The following is an 18746-nucleotide window of genomic DNA, read 5'->3' as shown; positions in this document are numbered from 1 at the left end:
CGAGGTTGCTGAAGGGTCCGAGGTGGAGGCTGGGAAGAGAAGCTTACCCTTTAAGTGACTCCACCAAACTCTTGGAAGGCTAATGCTAGCTGCAGGCTGCAGAAGAACAAGGGTGGCTGACTCCGTTTGCACACAGCCACATATGCTTACCTCCTAATGCGTAGTAGTTTTACTGATCTGCAGCAGCTTGTGTTCTCATTCAGGGCTGCCTCTGTCTTTGCACCTAGGACACCGGGCATGAAGCTCATTATCCCCCCTCTTCTCAGCTTGTTGCCTAGATGGAAGCACATCTCCCTAGGATGAGGTGCAGTTCCAGAGGTGCTTGAAGACGTCTCTACCAACAGGCTATTACCCACCCCTCTCTCCGGACATCAGAATCACTCGATCAATAGGCACAACATGGGTTCCTTTCTCAAATATAGTCATTAAAGAATTTAAACGCCCAATAGTTCACGAATCACACGTAAACATAATTAAGCCCCCAAGGTGCTGAAAACCCCATTTGGAACTGTGTGACCAGAAAGGTGGCATCTCTCTTGTTAAGTTTTCTAGTTAGTATTGGCAAAATCAGGGGGGTGAATAAGCTAATACATTTACCTCTAAGATTCTTAATTTTCAGTTAGAGTTGAAGGTCATTGCATAAAGCAGTGAATACCTGAAGCAGAAACTGTTAGAGTAGATGAGAGAAGGGTTACAGCATGGAGTGATAGCAATAGCCAGTATTCATTGAACTTTCTGTTCTAGGGGTATTACATTCAGCAAGCACATGTACAATGTATCAAACTAAACCTCAGGACAACCATATGATATTGGAAATGCAGCTACTCTCATTTGACAAATTAGAAAACTGAAGGTAAACTTCCTAAATATATTTTGTCTTATTTTATTGAGACCCTTGGCGGGTCTGATACTTGTTATGTAGACTAGGCTGGCCTCTAAGGCACAGAGATACTACTGCCTTAGTCTCCTGAGTGCTGGGATTAAAGATGTGTGTTGCCAGGCCCTGCTAAACTTGTTATATTTATGCAAACACACTAAGTTGCTATTAGAGCATAAAGGAAGATCATAAAGAAGATGAATTTTGCTGGAGGCAATCTTTCTCTCTTGCTAACAATTGCGTCAAACTGTTGTATATAGCTATTCATCCGTCTCTCATATAGCCATCTAGATTTGTTGCTTCTGTTATTGCTGTGGCAAAATACCTGAGAGAAGCAACTTGAGGAAGGGTTTATTTGGGTTCTCATTTAGGGAGGGAAGCCTGTCACGACAGGGGAGAAATGCCAACAGGAATGTTGTGGGGCCAGGAGGCTGCAATCCATCTGCTCATGGAGCAAAGAGGGATGAATCCTGATGTTCAAACCTACTCCATGCTTCCTCCTTTTTATAAAGCCTTAGACCTAAGCACATGACATGGTGCTGCCCACATTCAGGACAGCTCTTCTCTTTACGATGAAACTTCTTTGGAAATACTCTCATAGACATGCCCTGAGGCATGTCAGTTAGATGATTATAAATCCAGTGAAGCTAACAATGGGAGTAACTGCCACACTATCCATCCATCCATCCATCCATCCATCCATCCATCCACCCTCCCACCCACCCATCCATTTATCCATCCATCCACAATCCATCCACCCACACATCCATCCATCCATACTCTTCATCCATCCACCCACCCACTCATCCATTTATCCATCCATCCACACATCCATCCATCCACACATCCATCCATCCATACTCTTCATCCATCCACCCACCCACCCATCCATTTTTCCATCCATCCATCCACACATCCATCCATCCACCCTTCCATCCATCCACATATCCATCCATCCATCCACCCACCCACTCACCTACCCATCCATTTATCCATCCACATATCCATCCATCCATCTATCCATCCATTAATCCATCCACATATCCATCCATCCATCCATCCACATATCCATCCATCCATCCATCCATCCATCCATCCATCCATCCATCCATCCAACTGTCTAACTATCTATCCAACCATACATCCCCTTGCCTCCAATATTTCTCAGGAACAAACCCAAAGAAACCAAGGTAAATAGGAAAGTAACTTTATAAAAGTAAAGCTTAAAAGAGCAAATATAAAAGAATGAAATCCACAACACAAAGGGGAGTTTATTCTAAAACCGATGCAGATAAGCACACCGCTTAATTCTGAACACATTGACTTCCAAGGTATAAAAAGAAACACCCTGAGCTACACAGTTTGCATTAGCTCAGGAGAGGAAGCACAGCCATCTGTCAGCAGAGATAAACTTTCTTACTACCAGCATCTAAAACAGTGAACACATGGGTTTTTATTTATTATGGAGAAATTAAGTAACATAAAGCCAGCATCCACAAATGCAGCTTATGCATAATATAAAAATCTACATTATCTCCCTGTGATTCCAGGGCAGCATGATCTGAACATGTTCTGTCTAGGGTCATTTTTAGTATCCCAGATTGCGGCTTCTCTGTAGTTCAGTACTGACTCCTGTTAACTAGCTCTGTGGCCTCAATACTGGCTTCTCCACCCCACCCAGAGGAGGAGAAGTGGAAGGGGCATCAATTGTCTAACACCAGAGAAAGGGAGCTAGAAAGAAAGGCAAAACAATAGTACCAAGATGTTGCCAAGTGTGAGGCTTAGTGTGAATGGAGTGAATGAATTAGAAAGAGAAAAGATGTTAAATGGCTTCAAACGCCGATCTGACCACACATGGCAAAAAGTGCCATGGCTTATTCAGGTATGAGATGGCAGCGGCTTTCCTTGTGACTGCATGCTCGGGAGATGCTGATTAGAAGTGGAGCCCTAGTCTGCACAGGGGAGGTAACTACCCTGGGTCTCCTCTCAGGGAAAGGCAAGGGAAGTGGAGGCCCATCTTCCATGTGAGTGGACTGCACATGTGTGAAGTGTATTTCAATCAGAAAGGTGCCACGTATTCACAGCCAAAAGAAAGTTTTAAATCTAGCTGTATCCAACTCACTCCCGGTGTCCTAGGTCATCAGAGATGTTAGGAGCTCTTCCTGAAGCCTGAAAGTTATCTTGTTCCCCTGTCTTCAAAGACTCCTCCTTCTGAGATGCCAGTTTAGTAGCTGTCATCCAACTACGCTCCCGGGCATTTCTGAGCTCCAGATCTTGCCTCTAGTCATTAGGTGGCCATGGGGATGGCGGGTCTCTCCTGCTGAGACAGTCAAGCACTGGGTTTCATTTCTTACTGTGTATTCTTTCACCACAATTGGCGTAATCATCCCTTCATAACAGTGCTTTGCGGCTATGCCATATTGTGGCACATCCAGAAAACAGCATTATTTATTCAGCACACTAGACATGTCAAGGCTGGAGAGAAATGGCTCTGAGCCCATCCATATGCCGCCCACTGGGCTGTACTAATGAATGGACTCAAGGACCAATAAACTGATTGTCTCATAATCCAGTCTGGGCATCACTTGAAAGCCCTGATCTAGAACCTCAAGAACTGCTCTTTAACTTTATCCTGGGTCATTCATTCATCCTCTAGTCCACACTGCACACATCAGCTAGCTTAGTGTCCTATCCAACATTTCTGATAGGCTGGTACATTGCTCCACTCTCAAGCAGAAGTTCCATCCCTCAGGCAGGCTGCCTGTGGAGCTGTTGATCTTGCAGTCGAGTCCTGCAGCAACTTAGCCCTGGTTTGTCTTTTTTAGGATTGTCTGACACAGCCCCCGAATGTGTTTCTTCCCTCTGCCTTTGCCATGGCAGCCTCTTGCCTCTAATACTCTTGGTTCTTCTCAACTCCTCTAGATCTTGGATAGGTATTGCTGGGTACGGTGGTACACAACACTAATACCAGCAATCAGGAGGCAGAGTCAGGGGGAGTTTGAAGCTAGCCTGGTCTATGGAGCGAGTTATGGGATAGTCAAGACTACACAGAGAAACCCTGTCTTAAAAAACAAGAACAAAAACTAAACAAAAGGATTTTGACCTAACCATGTCCCTTCTACGGTGCTGTTCATTAAGTGGGCTTTCAGTTATAACTGGTATTTAAAACCTCCCCTCCAATGTTATGGTTGGTCCTAGCATATCTCAAGTCCCTTCCAGACTCTTCAAGAGTCAATACAAAGTAAGACTTAAATCTTCAAGTTCAGAAGATACCATAACAGGTGGGTGTGGTGGCACACGCCTTCAGCCCAGGACTCAGGAGACAGAGGCAAGTGGATCTCTGTGAGTTCAAGGTCAGCCTAGTCTATATAGTGAGCTCCAGGCCAGTCTCTTTTACTCAATGAGTTCTGGGCCAGCCAGAGAAGACGGTAGAGACCGCCAGTTTCCCCTTCCTTTGAGTAGAGAGTTTATCTACATGGTCTATTTAAAATATCACATTGTACTTTTTGTGTGTGAGCCTTGACATTTGGCCAACAGCAAATGAAATTATGACCTATTGCTTCTTTCATCACCCACTGCACAAAGGGGTTCTCTGTTCTCTTGAGTTCCTTGCCCCACCCCCACCCCCCATGCCTACTTGAACATATATTCTCTTTTGAAATCATAACTGTCTTGTTAAGTGCTGGACTTATCTTTCCAACTAAGTATCTTCATTTTAGTATTCTGTGTACAAGGTCGGACTCACCGAGCTGTTGGGTGCTCTTGACCCATTTATGACTTGCAAATGCCGTAGCAGTACATGGCAGAACTAGACGCTCTGCTTTGGTCCAACGGGTCTGCTCTCTGCTTCTGCCCTGTTTTGCTCTCATGAAAATAGTCAATAGGGAACGGACATACTCAGGCTCCTTTTCCTCTTGGCTCCTGGGTGGGTGCAGCCATTGGGAGGCACTGGCAGAGGCAGGGAAGGTAAGACATTGACTTTTCTGCTCCCCTCTTTTGCAAGCTATGAGTTGGTGGTTGCTTCCAAACTATTGCCTCCAGTGATTATAGCAGGAGCTGTTTTAGAAGCTAAATTATCAACCCCATGTTCCACAATCTCTGAGAATTTTTTTTATTATTATTTCTCTGGTTTTACGATGTTTCTCTTTTGATTTTTCAACGTTGATACACTGTCACCGCCAGCTGCATTCTCTACATAAAGCCACGGAGCTTGAGGGAAATGATTGGCTCGTGCCTTTCCTGCAGGAAAGTAGATGGACGGACTCCCGGGCTGGCTGCTGGAGGGTAGTGCTGTACATCACAGCCAAAGACAGCACCTGCCTGCCGGAGCAGAAGCCAGCTGACCCTGGGAGGACTGCACTGGTGGATGGTGAGGCTCATGATCGCACTCCTCAGTCTCATGGCGCTTGGTGTTTGCTGTCTAGTAGGAGGAACTTCAGATGGCAGAATCAAGGGCTTCAGCACTGCTCATTTCAGATCAGGATGGCCCCAGTTTATTCTTCCTGGATATTTCATATAAGTGGAGCCATGCAGTCTTTGTCCCTTGTGTTTGTCTTCTTACCCTTAGCAGAATGTTGACTTGGTCTGCCCACATGACAGAAAGTATTGGCGCTTCCTTTTTATGGATGGATAATCTCCCATCATGTGGAATGACAACTCTTTTTTTTTTTTCTTCTTTGGATGGTTAAGCATGCTTAATATATCTTTATTTTTCTCAGCCATTTAATGATGGATATTTTCTTTATTTACATTTCAAGTGTTATCCCCTTTCCCAGTCCCCCACCCCAGAACCCCCCTATCCCACCCACCCCCCTCCCATGACAACTCTTTTTTTTTTTTTTTTTTTTTTTTAAAGATTTATTTATTTATTATATTATATGTAAGTACACTGTAGCTGTCTTCAGACACTCCAGAAGAGGGCGTCAAATCTTGTTACAGATGGCTGTGAGCCACCATGTGGTTGCTGGGATTTGAACTCTGGACCTTCGGAAGAACAGTCGGGTGCTCTTACCCACTGAGCCATCTCACCAGCCCATGACAACTCTTTATACACTCATCTGATAGTACTTGGAGCATTTCCCCTTTCTGGCCCCTGTGAGTCGCATTGCTGTGGATATCTGCACACAGGCTTTTGTGTGGGCATATGCCTCCTTTCTCTTGGGTGCTTATCCACCATCGTGAGCTCATACTGTAACTCTATGTTTAACCACTGGACGAGCATCCAAAATGTTTTCTGAAGCGGCTGCTCTGTTTTACACTTCTGCCAGTAACGAGCAAGGGTTCCACTTCCTTCGTGTCTTGCCACTTGTTACTGGCTTTTTATTTTCGCCTCTCTGGTGGGTATAGAGTGAGTGGTAAGTCACTGTGGCTGGGTCTGTATTTCCCACGTGGCTCGTGTCTCCAGCATCGTTTTATGTACTTATTGACTATTTGCATAAGTCTCCCAGGTCCCCCCTCCCCTCTCCCTTTCCCCTCTATACTCCAACAGGGTCTCATTTCCCAGGCTTGCTTGGAAGCCATGATCCCAGTGCCAAAGCTTCCTTTGCCCTGCAATCGTGTGTAAACACCACCACGCTTAGTTTAAATACAGCCTTTATGCCCATAATTCCCTACCCAGGACGTTAGGAATCAGATGGACTTAATGACTTCTCTGAATTTTAAAATTTCTCAGATATGGAAAGGTAACATGGATCTCACACTCCGAGTTGTTTAACACTCCCAATAACTTTTTTTTTTTTTTTTTTTTTTTTTTTAGAAGAAGCATCTGCCCATTCCCTAATGCTGAGTCTGTGTAATTCTTTTTCTGCCTAAAATCACTTGACTCTTCTACCAGAACCCACAGCCATCATCACAGTCTCAGTAAGGACAGCTGTTAGCCAACACCTAGGAGATCGGTGTCCCGCTGCCTACATTTCTGGTTTCTCCCCTCCCCATGCACAGTGACCTCCCCAGTGTTCTCTGAAGAGAGCCTCTGCTTTGGGTCCTTTGTGTTCCTTCTCAGGTCTTCTTACTCTTGGCCAACATGCATTTCATTTTGTTACTTTCTCTTCTGGGCTGTACTGTTACCAGTGATGTGGATGGCTGCCCTGTCCCCTAGACTTCTACCCCTTCCTTTGCTGCATGGATCACTCTTCTTGTTATTATCTGGCAGACACCTTGATCTCCCCCTCCCCCAGTGGAAAGTCAGCCTATGAGGTGAGAAGTCTGGCTCATTTTGTTCACTCTGGCAGATGACATAGTAAGGACTAAGCAATTGTTTGCTGTAAAAGTCAAGTCTTCTGTAATAGCCCCAACCTGGACATGAAGGTTTATTTGTTTTTGTTTTGTTTTGTTTTGTTTTGAGACGGGGTTTCTCTGTGTAGCCTAGGACCAGGCTATCCTCAAACTCACTGAGCAATATCTGCCTGCCTCTTCCTCCTAAGTGCTGGGATCAAAGGCTTGTGCCGCCATTGCCCTGGTTGTATATGAAGTCTTTACATGGCTTTCCCTGTGCAGAAGGAACTGAGATGGCTTGGTGCGTAACCACTGTCCTCACATTAGCAAGACCCGTTCTGTACAAAAGCAACATAGATGCTTTTCTTCCTGGTAACTTTCAATGGCCTTTTCCCTTCTTTATCTGGTATTACTCTGAGCTGATGCTCTGCTAAGCCGACAGTCTTCTCTAGGAGGGATTAAGGGATACAGGTTTAAGGTGTTAGGGACTCCTGGGTGTATTTATCCCTTGCTGAGAAATTCTGAAGACCAAAAGTTGGTCAGGGACAGTGGATCTTTCTCAGTAGGATTTCAGATTCTGCAACTGTAGCAAATGTAGAAGGGGGGAAAAACACAGTATCAATTTGGAGTTTTTAAAGTTACTTGCAGGGAAGTGGAAGCCAGCAGTTTTGGACATTGACCAGTTTGAAGATGAGCCAGTAAATACAAAGAATGAGCCTTCTAATGCTCATTAATATAATAGTTTATATAAATGTATATAATACTGTTCTCATTTATATAACAGTAATAACAAAACTCAGCAAGATCCAAGGTTAAGCACATTCCAGAGCTGAAGCTCCTTTTATCTTTCCATTCTGGTATTGTTGCTTTTTCTCTGCTACTAGACCGAGTCTTCCATCAGTTAATAGCCCAAAGGCAGCCAGGCAGTGGCACAGGTACACACATATACACATGCACATGCTGTCTTGGTGACTTTACCCATTGCTGTGATAAAGTGCCCTGGCAAAAGCAACTTAACAAACATTAAGGATCATTTGGGTCACAGTTGGAAGTTATCAATTGAGGTAGGAAAATCACAGCAGCAGGAACTGGAGACCGTGGGTCACATTGCAACTGCAGCCCAGGAGCAGAGTGATGAATGAATGCACCCAGATCTCCCACAGGCATGCCCAGAGGCTTGTCCCCCGAGATGATTCTAGATCTCCTCAAGTTCATAATTGAGACTAACCATAGTACACATATGTACATCTTTCTCTCTGTCTACTTCACCATCTACCTCCTATTTGGCTCTGTCTACCCAGCTTCCCCAGCTTCATTGCTCCTAACCCCCTCTTCTGCTGGCTTTGTATATTCAGAGGTATTTCAAATGCTGGAAAGAACAATGGTATTAAAAACATTTATCAAACAATCTTGAGAGTCAATGAGCGATTTTTGGGTCTCCATATTTTTGAAGGGAGATGCAGAGCAGTGCAGGCTGGTCTCTACCTTGGGCCTTTCCAGCTTTGTAGCTTTATGGTCCCCCCCAACCAGAGAAGTCTAAGAATGCAGATTTATCTGGTTGTTTTGCTGAACTGACTTAGCATGACTCTTGCATATGGAGAGGCCAAGGTTCTGAAGGTTAGCACCTCTTCGCTCATGTTCCTTAATCTGGCTCGGCACCAACTGGAGAGCCATGGATCCACCCATGCCTGTACATTGTGAGCACTCACTCTCTGGGTTCACACCCTTGGTGAACTAGGCAAGTCTAGAGGCCCATGGTGGTCTATACCTCTGAATTCAGATTTGTAGCTATGAACAATTTGGATGCAGTTGGGATATGTTCCTTAAAGGTCCATGTGTTGGAAGCTGGTTCCCAGTACTGAGAGGTCGGATGGAACCTTTAAGAGACATGCACTAGTGCAAAATAACTAGGTCACCAGGCACAGCAGTTGTAAGTTAGTATAGTTCTCACGGGACCCAGGCTAGATCTTTGGAGAGGGTTCCATAAGAGATCAACGTAGTTACCTTCCTGGGATCCCTGTCTTCTTCTTCTCACACAGGCTCAAGTTATGACCCCATCCACTGCAATATCATGTAGCCAGGGTGCCTCACCAGAGCCCAGACTAATGGGACTATCCGATCCAGATTCTAGACCTTTAAAACTGTGAGCAAAGCAATCCCCTTTCGCTCACAAGAAAGCCAAGAGTAAGTATCAGGTTATAGTAGCAAAGAGCAGAAGAATCCAGGTTCTACACTGTGGCCAACAGTTGTACCAACTGGAGGTTTCCACAACGTGTTTTCATTCACATCTATTCCTATAGCCACTTGTTAAGTTGAATTTCCTACATTCTTTTGTTCCTTTCTTTCTTTCTTTCTTTCTTTCTTTCTTTCTTTCTTTTTATTTATTTATTTATTTATTTTTGGATGTCATAGTCATCCAACAAATACTATCCACAAGATGACTCTGTTCCTAAAATAGCAGAGTCACTCCAAATAACCCCAAAATACTAGATATGTGTAGTGGCCTATGTATCAATTTTCTGGGGTTACCACGACTGTGAAGTACTATGAACCAGGAGACTTTAACGATAGAAGTTTATCACCCCAGGCTTCTAGAGATCTCAGACTTCTTTAGTCTACAAGTCTGAATCATACTTGGGCAGGGCAAGGATCTTTCTGAAACCAATAGAAAAACCCTTGCTAGGCTCTTCGTTGATTTGTTGATTTGCCAATAGCTTTTGGCATTCTCCAAGTTTGCCCTCAGCAGGCCACCCTCTTACAAGAATATCACTTGAGCATGACCCCAAACTTGAATAATCACATCTGTCATGGCCTTATTTCTAAATAGAGTTGCATTGTAAGGTATTCAGAGTTATGAGTTTAGCATACTTTGGGGGAGGGGGGGGAGTGGGAGATATATAGCTGTACCCATATCAACTAGGATACAAGTTAAGACATAATATTTATATTAAAATACATGCAAATGAATGAGAAGAAGAAAACATTTCACCTTCGTTTAGAAGAAAAGACTTTCCAATTCAAAGACATGTTTGCTGTTCGATGGCTTCTTGCAGTCACCTCCCAGACTCTCAAGGAAGTAACTGTCTCCTGCTTTTTCACTCACCTCGAAGAGTTCCCTTGGTGGGAAAAAAAAATACGTGAGAAACATCAATAAGGGACCCATAGGAGCATGGGCCCATAGGAGAGGCTCAGTCAGCAATGCTGGCTACACAATCATGAGAGCCTGAGTTCAGATCTCTAGCACCTACATAAAAAGGGGGACGGGGCTGGAGAGATGGCTCAGTGGTTAAGAGCACTGACTACTCTTCCAGGGGTCCTGAGTTCAAATCCCAGCAACCACATGGTAACTCACAACTGTCTGTAATGAGATAGGATGCCCTCTACTGCTATGTCTGAAGACAGCTACAGTGTACTTACATACAATAATAAATAAATCTTTTTTTTTTTTTAAGCCACTTACATGGTGATTTTGTACTGCTGATCCCAGCACCGGGGAAGTGGACACAGGAGGATATCTGGAGCTTACTGGGCAGCTGGTCTGGCTGAATCAGTGACCTCCAGGTTCAGTGAGAGACTACACTGCAAATGTGTGGTGGGGGTGATAGGTCAATGAAGACAACCAACGTGGACTTCTGAACTTCATACACGTGTGTGCATAGCGCAACATACATGCACCCACACCCATATATGAACTGATTGGCCTAGTAAGGAAGAGGAGGCTGGGTGGCATACAGTTTAACACCAGACATATCAGCCATGTGACCGTGGCAGGGTCTTTATTTTCTTGTCTTACAACCAGTCATTTTCTTGCACCATATGCTCTGCTTCATAGTCTCACTGTGGCCCCTTCGTCAGTATGCTGGTGTTCCTAAAGGTTGGACTCAAAGGACAAAGAGCACACAGATGATAAATCTGCCCTTTTCTGCTTGTAGCTCATGGGGATCAGTACCCAGTTACATGAACACCAGAGTTGGGAAACACAGGTTTTTAGCGGGGCTTGATGTCCACCAAGGAGAACAGCACTGTCTCTGTGGCTGTTGCACTGTCTACCACAGCTCATGTTGTGCATTTTGTCTCCTGTCTTCAGGCCTCATATAACTCCAGGTACACAAGAAGCACACTGGCATCTGCATGCCAATTGCAAAGAATTACTTCATCTCCTAGGCAAGACGTTGAAGACGAATCTTGGAAATCATAGAACGTGGCACACGATTAAGTACCCAAATGACTGATGGGCAACTCAGAGCAGGGAGAGATCAACTTGAGTCATGTAGGAGCTTCATGAAAGCAGATGAAACTGGAGCCGGATTTTGAAGGTTGGGTAGGATCAACAGCAGCTGTCGTGAAACCCTGTTTAGATCTCCCTGCACATGCTCAGATGTCAGGGACAGCCTGCATGTGTGTACCATACTCACACAAAAATTCTCTCTCATTCCTTTCTTGGTCGGAGTACCTGAGATAGAAGAATTGGGCAGAATTTCTATTCCTAGAATAGAGATCTTTTCTTGCCAAATACACCCCAGTCATTCCCTGCCCATTCCAAGCCCCAAGGCCCGGAGCAGTAATGTGACTCCCTTGCATTTCTCTTAAGACCATCTCCCAGAACCCTGAATCTGACCCACCCAGGAACCTTCCAAAGGGAGTTAGCCTTCCCCATCTGTCACTTCCTAGGTTCAGCACCAACAAGCTGTCAGTCAGCATGAGACCATCTAATATATCCTTCTCATTCAAAACATCTTCATTTTCCCTCAACGTTTAAACTTCTCTCCACAGTTTTATATACCAGCCCAAGGTGGGAATTATTATGGGAAGGATACAAAGAAAAATGTTGGCACTGGCTTTGAATTTTAAGAGACGCTTTTAGAATCTCTGGGAGGGAGAACTGAAAAAGAGAAGTTTGTTGGATACTAAAAGCCATTCTCTTTAAGAATAGAAAGGCTACACCGAAGCTAATAGACAAAGAAGAATAAATGAAAAAATACTGGAGTTCAAAAAGGATAAATATTGTTTCATGGGGTTTGCGGGTAGAGATGGGTAGCGTTAAGTCTTAAAGTGAGCCTCTAAGAAAGCCTGTGTCAGGAGGTCTTGAGGATCTAAGACTCTGGGTTTGGGTTGGGACTGAGCACCACAGTGAGCAGCTGAGTATTTCCCCTGATGGCTGCCAGCCGACCCAAGTTCCCATGAGTGGGTAAGGCACACAGTAAGGACCAGCCTCAGCAATGCCCACAATGTAGCCTCAGCAATGTCTACAATCTGGCCTCAACAATGCCAACCATCTAGGCAGGATGTCCAGGTTACAGGAACAGATATGCCAGCATGGTTCTTCATGTTCAAGGATCGGGTACGTTATCTATATTTTTCACTCGGAAGCCTCTGGGAGCTATGTAAAGAGAGAAAGAAGTTATCGATATGAATTAAGAGAAGCATCGTCAACACACCTGAGTTGAAGAGCTGTGAGATTGTGGACTTGCTGACTTGAATTACTTTTGTAAGAGGCTGCTCATCTGATTAAAAGTAAGCTTTAAATATACTTTTTAATCTTAAAATGAGATAGACATTTACTAAGAAGTTGTGGAGAGAGCTCCCATGAACCCCAGGTCTAGTTTCTCGCTTACTATGGATTTGGTGTTATTGACTAATACCCCAACACGCTATTCAGATTTACTCAGTTTAAATCTCAGGAGTTCTTTTGAGACCCATCAAGACCACTACACTGAGCCAAATGTGGTGGCACACAACTGATTTGTTTGTACTTACACATCTAGTAAACGTACTTGGGAGGCCCATGTAAGAGAATGGAGAGTTCAAGGCCAGCTTGGGCCATGGATGGAAAACCTGTCACAGAACAAAACAACACGAGCAAACCACCACACTGCACTGAGTTCTAACACCATCCCATGGTTCTCGCAGCATTCTACAACTATCTGTTTGCCTTTTCTTATTTTTGCTGACCTTGAAAGTCTGGGAGAGTGCTGGTGAGGTAATTTATAGGAAGTGCCTCATTCATAGGATGCTGTTATCTTCATTTGGAGCTTGGAGTTTTGGAGGGGAGGCACAGGGAGGAACACTGCCACTTTTATTATATCTAGAACACAGTGTCAAGGTGACTTACTGATTCTTAAGTTCACCTTGATCAACGGGCTGGGGCAGAGTAATGGTTTCTCTGTTAGAAAGTTCCTTACCAGTTTTGTTCTCTTTGGAAGGTAGTGTGCAGCCTGTACCCTGCGAGAGGGGAGTTCTGCTCTGTCTCACTCGGGACAATCTCTACCTAAGTTACTTGTACTTCTGCCTTTGTCACTTCTACCCCATTTGCTTATTCCTTTACATCAGTATGGACTCAAAAATATTTATTTATTTTTTTTGCTTGTAATCAAACAGTGCTATGTTGTCTTTCTGAAATTGTTCTGGCTTGGGCCATGAAGAGCTCTTTCGACTGTTTCCTTTGTGTCCTGGGTAATCTTTTTCTGTGCTGCTTCCCCCCCCCCCCCTTGGGAAGTCATTTCCTTACCTTCTGGCACAACAGGGTGCTCATGTTAAATACTTCCTGCCCCACTACCAGAATCACCCATTTTCCCAAAGAGCCTGAATTCCTTTAATTGGAGGAAAGTATTAAAAACAAGATCTGAGAACCATAGAAACGCTCCATCTGTGGTAAAATACTTACTCTGCAAGCATGGGAACCTGAATTCAGTTCCTCGGTATTCCAGCTTTTTACTGCAGCTTGGGCACTAGGGAGGCAGAGATGGGAGGATCTTTATGTATTGCTAGTCAACTGTCTAACTAACCAAGGAACTCCAGATTCAGTGAGAGACTCTGCTCCAAAAAAACTAAGGTGAGAAGTGGATGACTGAGTTAGACACTGGGTACCTACCTCTTGTATTCATATAAACACAGACCCAAAACACAAATGTCGATAGTGCGTGCAGGCACACATGAGAGGCAGAGAGACAGTCATCAAAACGCTAGGTGTTTCCAGGGCCAATTAATTGACAGAGCAAGAAAATACAGGCATATGTACTATCATGCGGTCCAAAATATAAGCACACAGCTGTAGATCTTTACACACACCTATTGCAAGGTGAACACAAATTCCTATGGGTGTCTTCAAACTTCATCCTGACCGAAACCAAGCCTTCTAGCCCTTTTCCCTTGCTTGTCTGAGACTGCCAAGGGGAAAAGATCTGGTGGTCACTTAATCATCGTTCTCCCGTTAAACATAGGTGCGGGGTGTAGTTTGATGGAATTTGTTGATCTGTTTTCTCCTGCATGTGATTCTCAATTACCCGGCGCCCATTCCTTCACTGCACTCATCTTGCAGCCGTGACATAAAGCAGAATTTGATATTCCACACATCTGATTTAACGTACATTTTCTTTAAAAGTCCCTTTCCTCTGGTCTCCCCTGCCTCCATCATCTTCCCACTACATCTGGGTAGCCTGAGGACCCAGCACACTTGGGAGATGGGGATTCCCCGCAAGCACCCCCTCTCTCGCGCCTGCTTTTTACATACAAGGAGACGGTAGACTAGAGCAGATAATCTGTTTTCACTGCCTCTCTGCTCATTCAACAATTATCCCGCCCCTTCTACATGCCAGTGACAGCGCTGTGCCTGCGAAGGCCACACCAGCTCCATATCCTGGTCGCTCGGCCCCGCGGGTGACATAAATAATAATGAAAACGCTCCAGCGCTAGGACCGCTTGCAGTGCAGGCGCGAGAGTCCTGGCAGGGGGCGCAGTGCCCGTCCTGGAAGGCCAGTGTGGCTCGGTCACACTTGTTCCTGCTCCTCCCAGGTTTGGAGCAGCCCTGGAGGAGGAGACCTGGCCCGCTCCACGTTCTCTCTCAGCCACTCCATTTCGCCCTCCGGGCTCCCAGGCGCGGCTCCGCCCCTCCAGGACCCGCCCACAAAAGGCCCCGCCCACCAGCCGAGCCCACGCTCCGGCCGCTAACGAAGCTCTCCGGAAATTCCCGAAGCCCCTCTTTTTCCTTCCTCTCCTTTCCCTGCTCTCCCTTTCCTTTCACCCGGGCTCCCTCGGCCGTGATTTCTCCCTCCCCCTCCTTCCTTCCCCGTCGGAAAGCAAGATGGAGGCTCGCTGCTGCCGCCGGCGTTCGTGATCGCGGAGCTTCGCAGCCCCGGCCCCCGCCCTCGCGTGTCCGCGCCGCTGCCCGTGCCCCGGCCGGCCACGCCGAGGCCGTGGCTCCGCGCGCCCGCTCCGCGCCAGGCTCGCGGCTCCCGGGCGGTGTCCTCGTCTATGTGGGCGCGCTCCTCGGGCCGAGCCGCCGCCGCCCGCCGCCCCGGGGCTGTGCGTCCGCGCGCCGGGCGCGGGCAGCTGGGTGCTCGGCGCCGCCAGGCCAGGCGCAGGCGGCTGGGTGCGCGGAGCTAGGGGCGCGGGGCCCGAGGCGGGCTCGTCCGCCGCCGAAGCCATGAGCGGCAGCAGCGGCGGTGCCACCGCCCCGGCCGCGTCCTCCGGCCCCGCGGCAGCGGCCAGCGCGGCGGGCTCCGGCTGCGGGGGCGGCGCCGGCGAGGGCGCCGAGGAGGCCGCCAAGGACCTAGCCGACATCGCGGCCTTCTTCCGATCCGGTGAGTACCGCGGTTGCCCCGCGCGCTCGGCCGGCCCGGCGCGCCCGGATCTCCGGCCCGGTATAGCCCTGCGCGCTCTCGTCCCTGTCGCCGCATCGGGGCTCTGCGATCCACGCCGGCGTGTCAGGTTACCCACGCCGCCCTTGTGCTGCGGCTCGTCCCGGGCGCCTTCACTCGCTTTCCCGGCGCTCGCCCCTCGTGCCAGGCTAGACACCCCTCGGCCTCCCGTTTCAGCGGCCACGGCCCCGCGGGTAGGGGCGCCGGCTCTTTGTCTCTTGCTGGAGGGCCGAGGAGGCGGCGGCGGGGACGGCGTGGGCGGAGGCCGGTGTCCCGGAGGACGAGCTCACCGGGACCGGGGACAGCAGCTCTGCCCTGTAATAGCTTTTGGGCCGCTGGTAGCTGGACCACCAACCCCATTATCAGCGAGTGTCCCGACTCGGGGCTCTAGCCTGTCATCCAGCCTTGGTGTACGGTTCTGTGAAACGGGGCAGCCATCGCACCTCAGCCCAGGAACCGAGGACGGTGGCCGAGCTGAGGCGGCGGTCGGGTCGAGCCATTGTTTCTGGGGGAGGCCCGGGAAGGACATCTGGGACCGTGGTGGCCCTTGGGAGAGGCGTGGGACCAGGGCTGGCGGGCACTGCGTGGGTGGCGTGGACCTGGAGGCAGTGAGGGGCAGTTTAGGGTCCGCTCTGGCGAGCCGGAGGTGGCCGAGGAGGAGGCTAGCCCGGAGCCCGGCGGGCGGGAGGGGCGCTGGTGTGCTGCGCAGGGGGCGTGACGGGGCGTCCCGGGGACCCCGGTAACGGCGCCTCCTCCAAGCCCGGCCCGGCCCAGATCCCGCGCGAGCCCGGCTCGCGTCCGCGCGTCCCTGCGTGCAGTCCGGTTTGCTTGCGCGTCCGGGAGGCGGCGGAGGGCAGCGGCGGCCGGGGGCCTGCAGTTCGGAGAGCAGTCCCTGGCCGGCCAGGCTTGGGAGTGAGGATGCAGACTCCGCGCTGGAGAGCCAGAGAGGGCGGCCCAGGTCAGGATCCGGACGGACGGGCGGGCCAGGGAGGGCGCGGGGAGGCTGTTTGCCCGCCTCCGGGAGGACGGAGAGCCTCGGGGTCTGGTGAGCGGCCTGCACCGGGGTGAGCGCGGGAGGCTGACAGCTCAGGGTCTCAGTGGCCTCTTTCAAAGTCAGGTCCCAAACTGGAAGAGATCAGGGCCGCAGTCCAGGTCATTAGGAGCTAGCAATTGAAGCGACCAGCCTTGGGCGAGGCAGATAACTTCTGGGCCGTTAGACACCTGGTTTAGTTCTGTCTTCTTGATCTTTGTCTGGCAGGGTTATTTTTGATTCGTCTTAACCGATTGGTTATGAAGAGAAGTGACACGTTCCGTCTCGACTGTGTCAACTTGGGTTTAGTGTGCTCTTTCCAGCTCTCCCTCTCCGGTGAGGGCCTTGTAGAAAGCTGAGGTTTAGAAAGACATGAACTCCTTCAAATGAAAGCTTTAACGGTTTTTAACAATGTATTATTTATTTTTTAGTGTGTGACTGGCTGGAGGCATGGCCCAAAGCCACCATTCTTTCTTTTTTTCCATCACCTGTCACAGACTAAATGGTTTTGTGCAGAATTCATCTTCCCAATGTTCTTGCGTCCTAGAGGTGGATTTTTTTTTTCCCCTTATGGCTTAATGCACAGTTCAGGAATGACTTGTTTCCAAGATTCTCCAAAGACATGCTGGTCTTGATTGCCTCTCTTCACTCTGGGCTCTGCTCTTACTGTTCGTAGTCCTGGGTAGCTCGTTCGTTTTAGAGTTCCTGATCAGGTAAAGCCGCTTACTGCCTTGTTTCCTTTATTCCACCTCCAAAGTGACTTGAAGGAGCCAGCGCAGATTTTCAGTTGGTTTCAGAGTTGTCCCATCCCCCTTTAGAATTTCATTTCACCCTCCACTCTGAATCCTTGCCCCAGATCTCAGTGGTTGGCATGTAGGCTGGTGTGTCTAGCAGAGGATACCTAGGGGCTGGTCAGTTTGAAGCATAGACATCATGGTTTTAAGGGTGGCCTTGGTTGGAGACCTCCTGGAAAGAGATCAGTTCAGGTAGGAGCCCTCCTGGAAAGATTTGATTGACTGTGAATAAGGAGGAGTTGTCAGATCCATCTCTTCTGTCTTCAGGATGTGCAGACAGGGAAAATCCGTCCCTGTTGACTGGGAGGCAAGGCACCTTCTCCAAGGTCCCTGAGCCTGGTCCTCAGGGCACGTTCTATTGCTTACCTTTTCCTTCTCAGTCCTGTAGCTGTAGTTATTTGGTCCCCTCTTCTGTTTATCCCTTTCTTGCTTCTTTATTAAGCTTTATTTTTGTAGCCATAGACTGAAAACTGGTACCCATGGTTGGATGGAAGGGACAAGCTATCAGCTCAAACAGAACTTTTTAACAGAGAAGCTCAAAAATAGAATGAGCTACTGTGTCACTTCCCCCACCCCATCGGTGGAGGTGTGTGTTCAGCAGAGAGGCTGCCACCTGCCTGCATTCAGGTGGGTGGGTGCTGGGGACTGGATGTCTACCCCGAGCATGGAGGAGATTGCCCTTGGGGAGTGCTTCTTTCTGTAGGTTTAGTTCCTTCAGAACTGTGGGTACCCACACATTGTTTTTTCAGCTCTCTTGAAGTCCCAGGGCATAGTTTCCTTTTCATCCAACCATGGGTACCAGTTTTAGTCTATGGCTCCGAGAGAGAGAGAGAGAGAGAGAGAGAGAGAGAGAGAGAGAGAGAGAGAGAGAGGCACAAGCTTAGTAAAGAAGCAAGAAAGGAATAAACAGAAAAGGGGACTAAGTCACCCAACACCTGTCCCACTAAGGCTCTCCCCTCTTCTGCTGCTGTGGCCTTCTCTGCTAAACACTCTACTAAAGGAAGTTCCTTGTTCATTTTGGCAATCCTGACCAACTATACTTAGGCTTGGTCTACAGTGGCAAGCTGACTGGTGCTGAAGTGGGTTGAGTAGGCAGCCATCAGGGTTTTTGGTTTTGTTGTTGTTTGTCAGTGGAATTTGAACTTCACCTTTCTTTGTTCAGAATGGGACACTGAAAAAAAAAAGATGAGGAAAAT

At 47.9% G+C, this 18746-nt stretch overlaps 1 protein-coding gene across 6 annotated transcripts in view; it reads left to right on the top strand.

Annotated features, from left to right (window-relative positions):
* Positions 1-15160: 15160 nt before the first annotated feature.
* The window catches only part of Trio (triple functional domain (PTPRF interacting)), a 295200-nt gene continuing 291614 nt past the window's right edge, over positions 15161-18746 (top strand). For 4 of the 6 annotated variants that reach the window (XR_001781509.2, XR_001781508.2, XM_006520051.4 and 1 more), the window contains exon 1: positions 15492-15669. Coding sequence is in view for 4 of the 6 variants with exons in the window: in XM_006520051.4 (XP_006520114.1) it covers positions 15513-15669 (157 nt within the window). In the remaining 2 variants the exon portion in view is untranslated. Of the gene's footprint in view, positions 16685-18746 lie in introns of all 6 variants that reach the window. The other 2 variants (NM_001081302.1, XM_006520053.4) reach the window with 2 other exon arrangements.

Source organism: Mus musculus, chromosome 15, assembly GCF_000001635.26.
Source record: "Mus musculus strain C57BL/6J chromosome 15, GRCm38.p6 C57BL/6J".
Taxonomy (NCBI): Eukaryota; Metazoa; Chordata; class Mammalia; order Rodentia; family Muridae; genus Mus; species Mus musculus.
The sequence above is the reverse complement of the archived record's forward strand: the minus strand, read 5'-3'. Positions and strand labels throughout refer to the sequence as shown.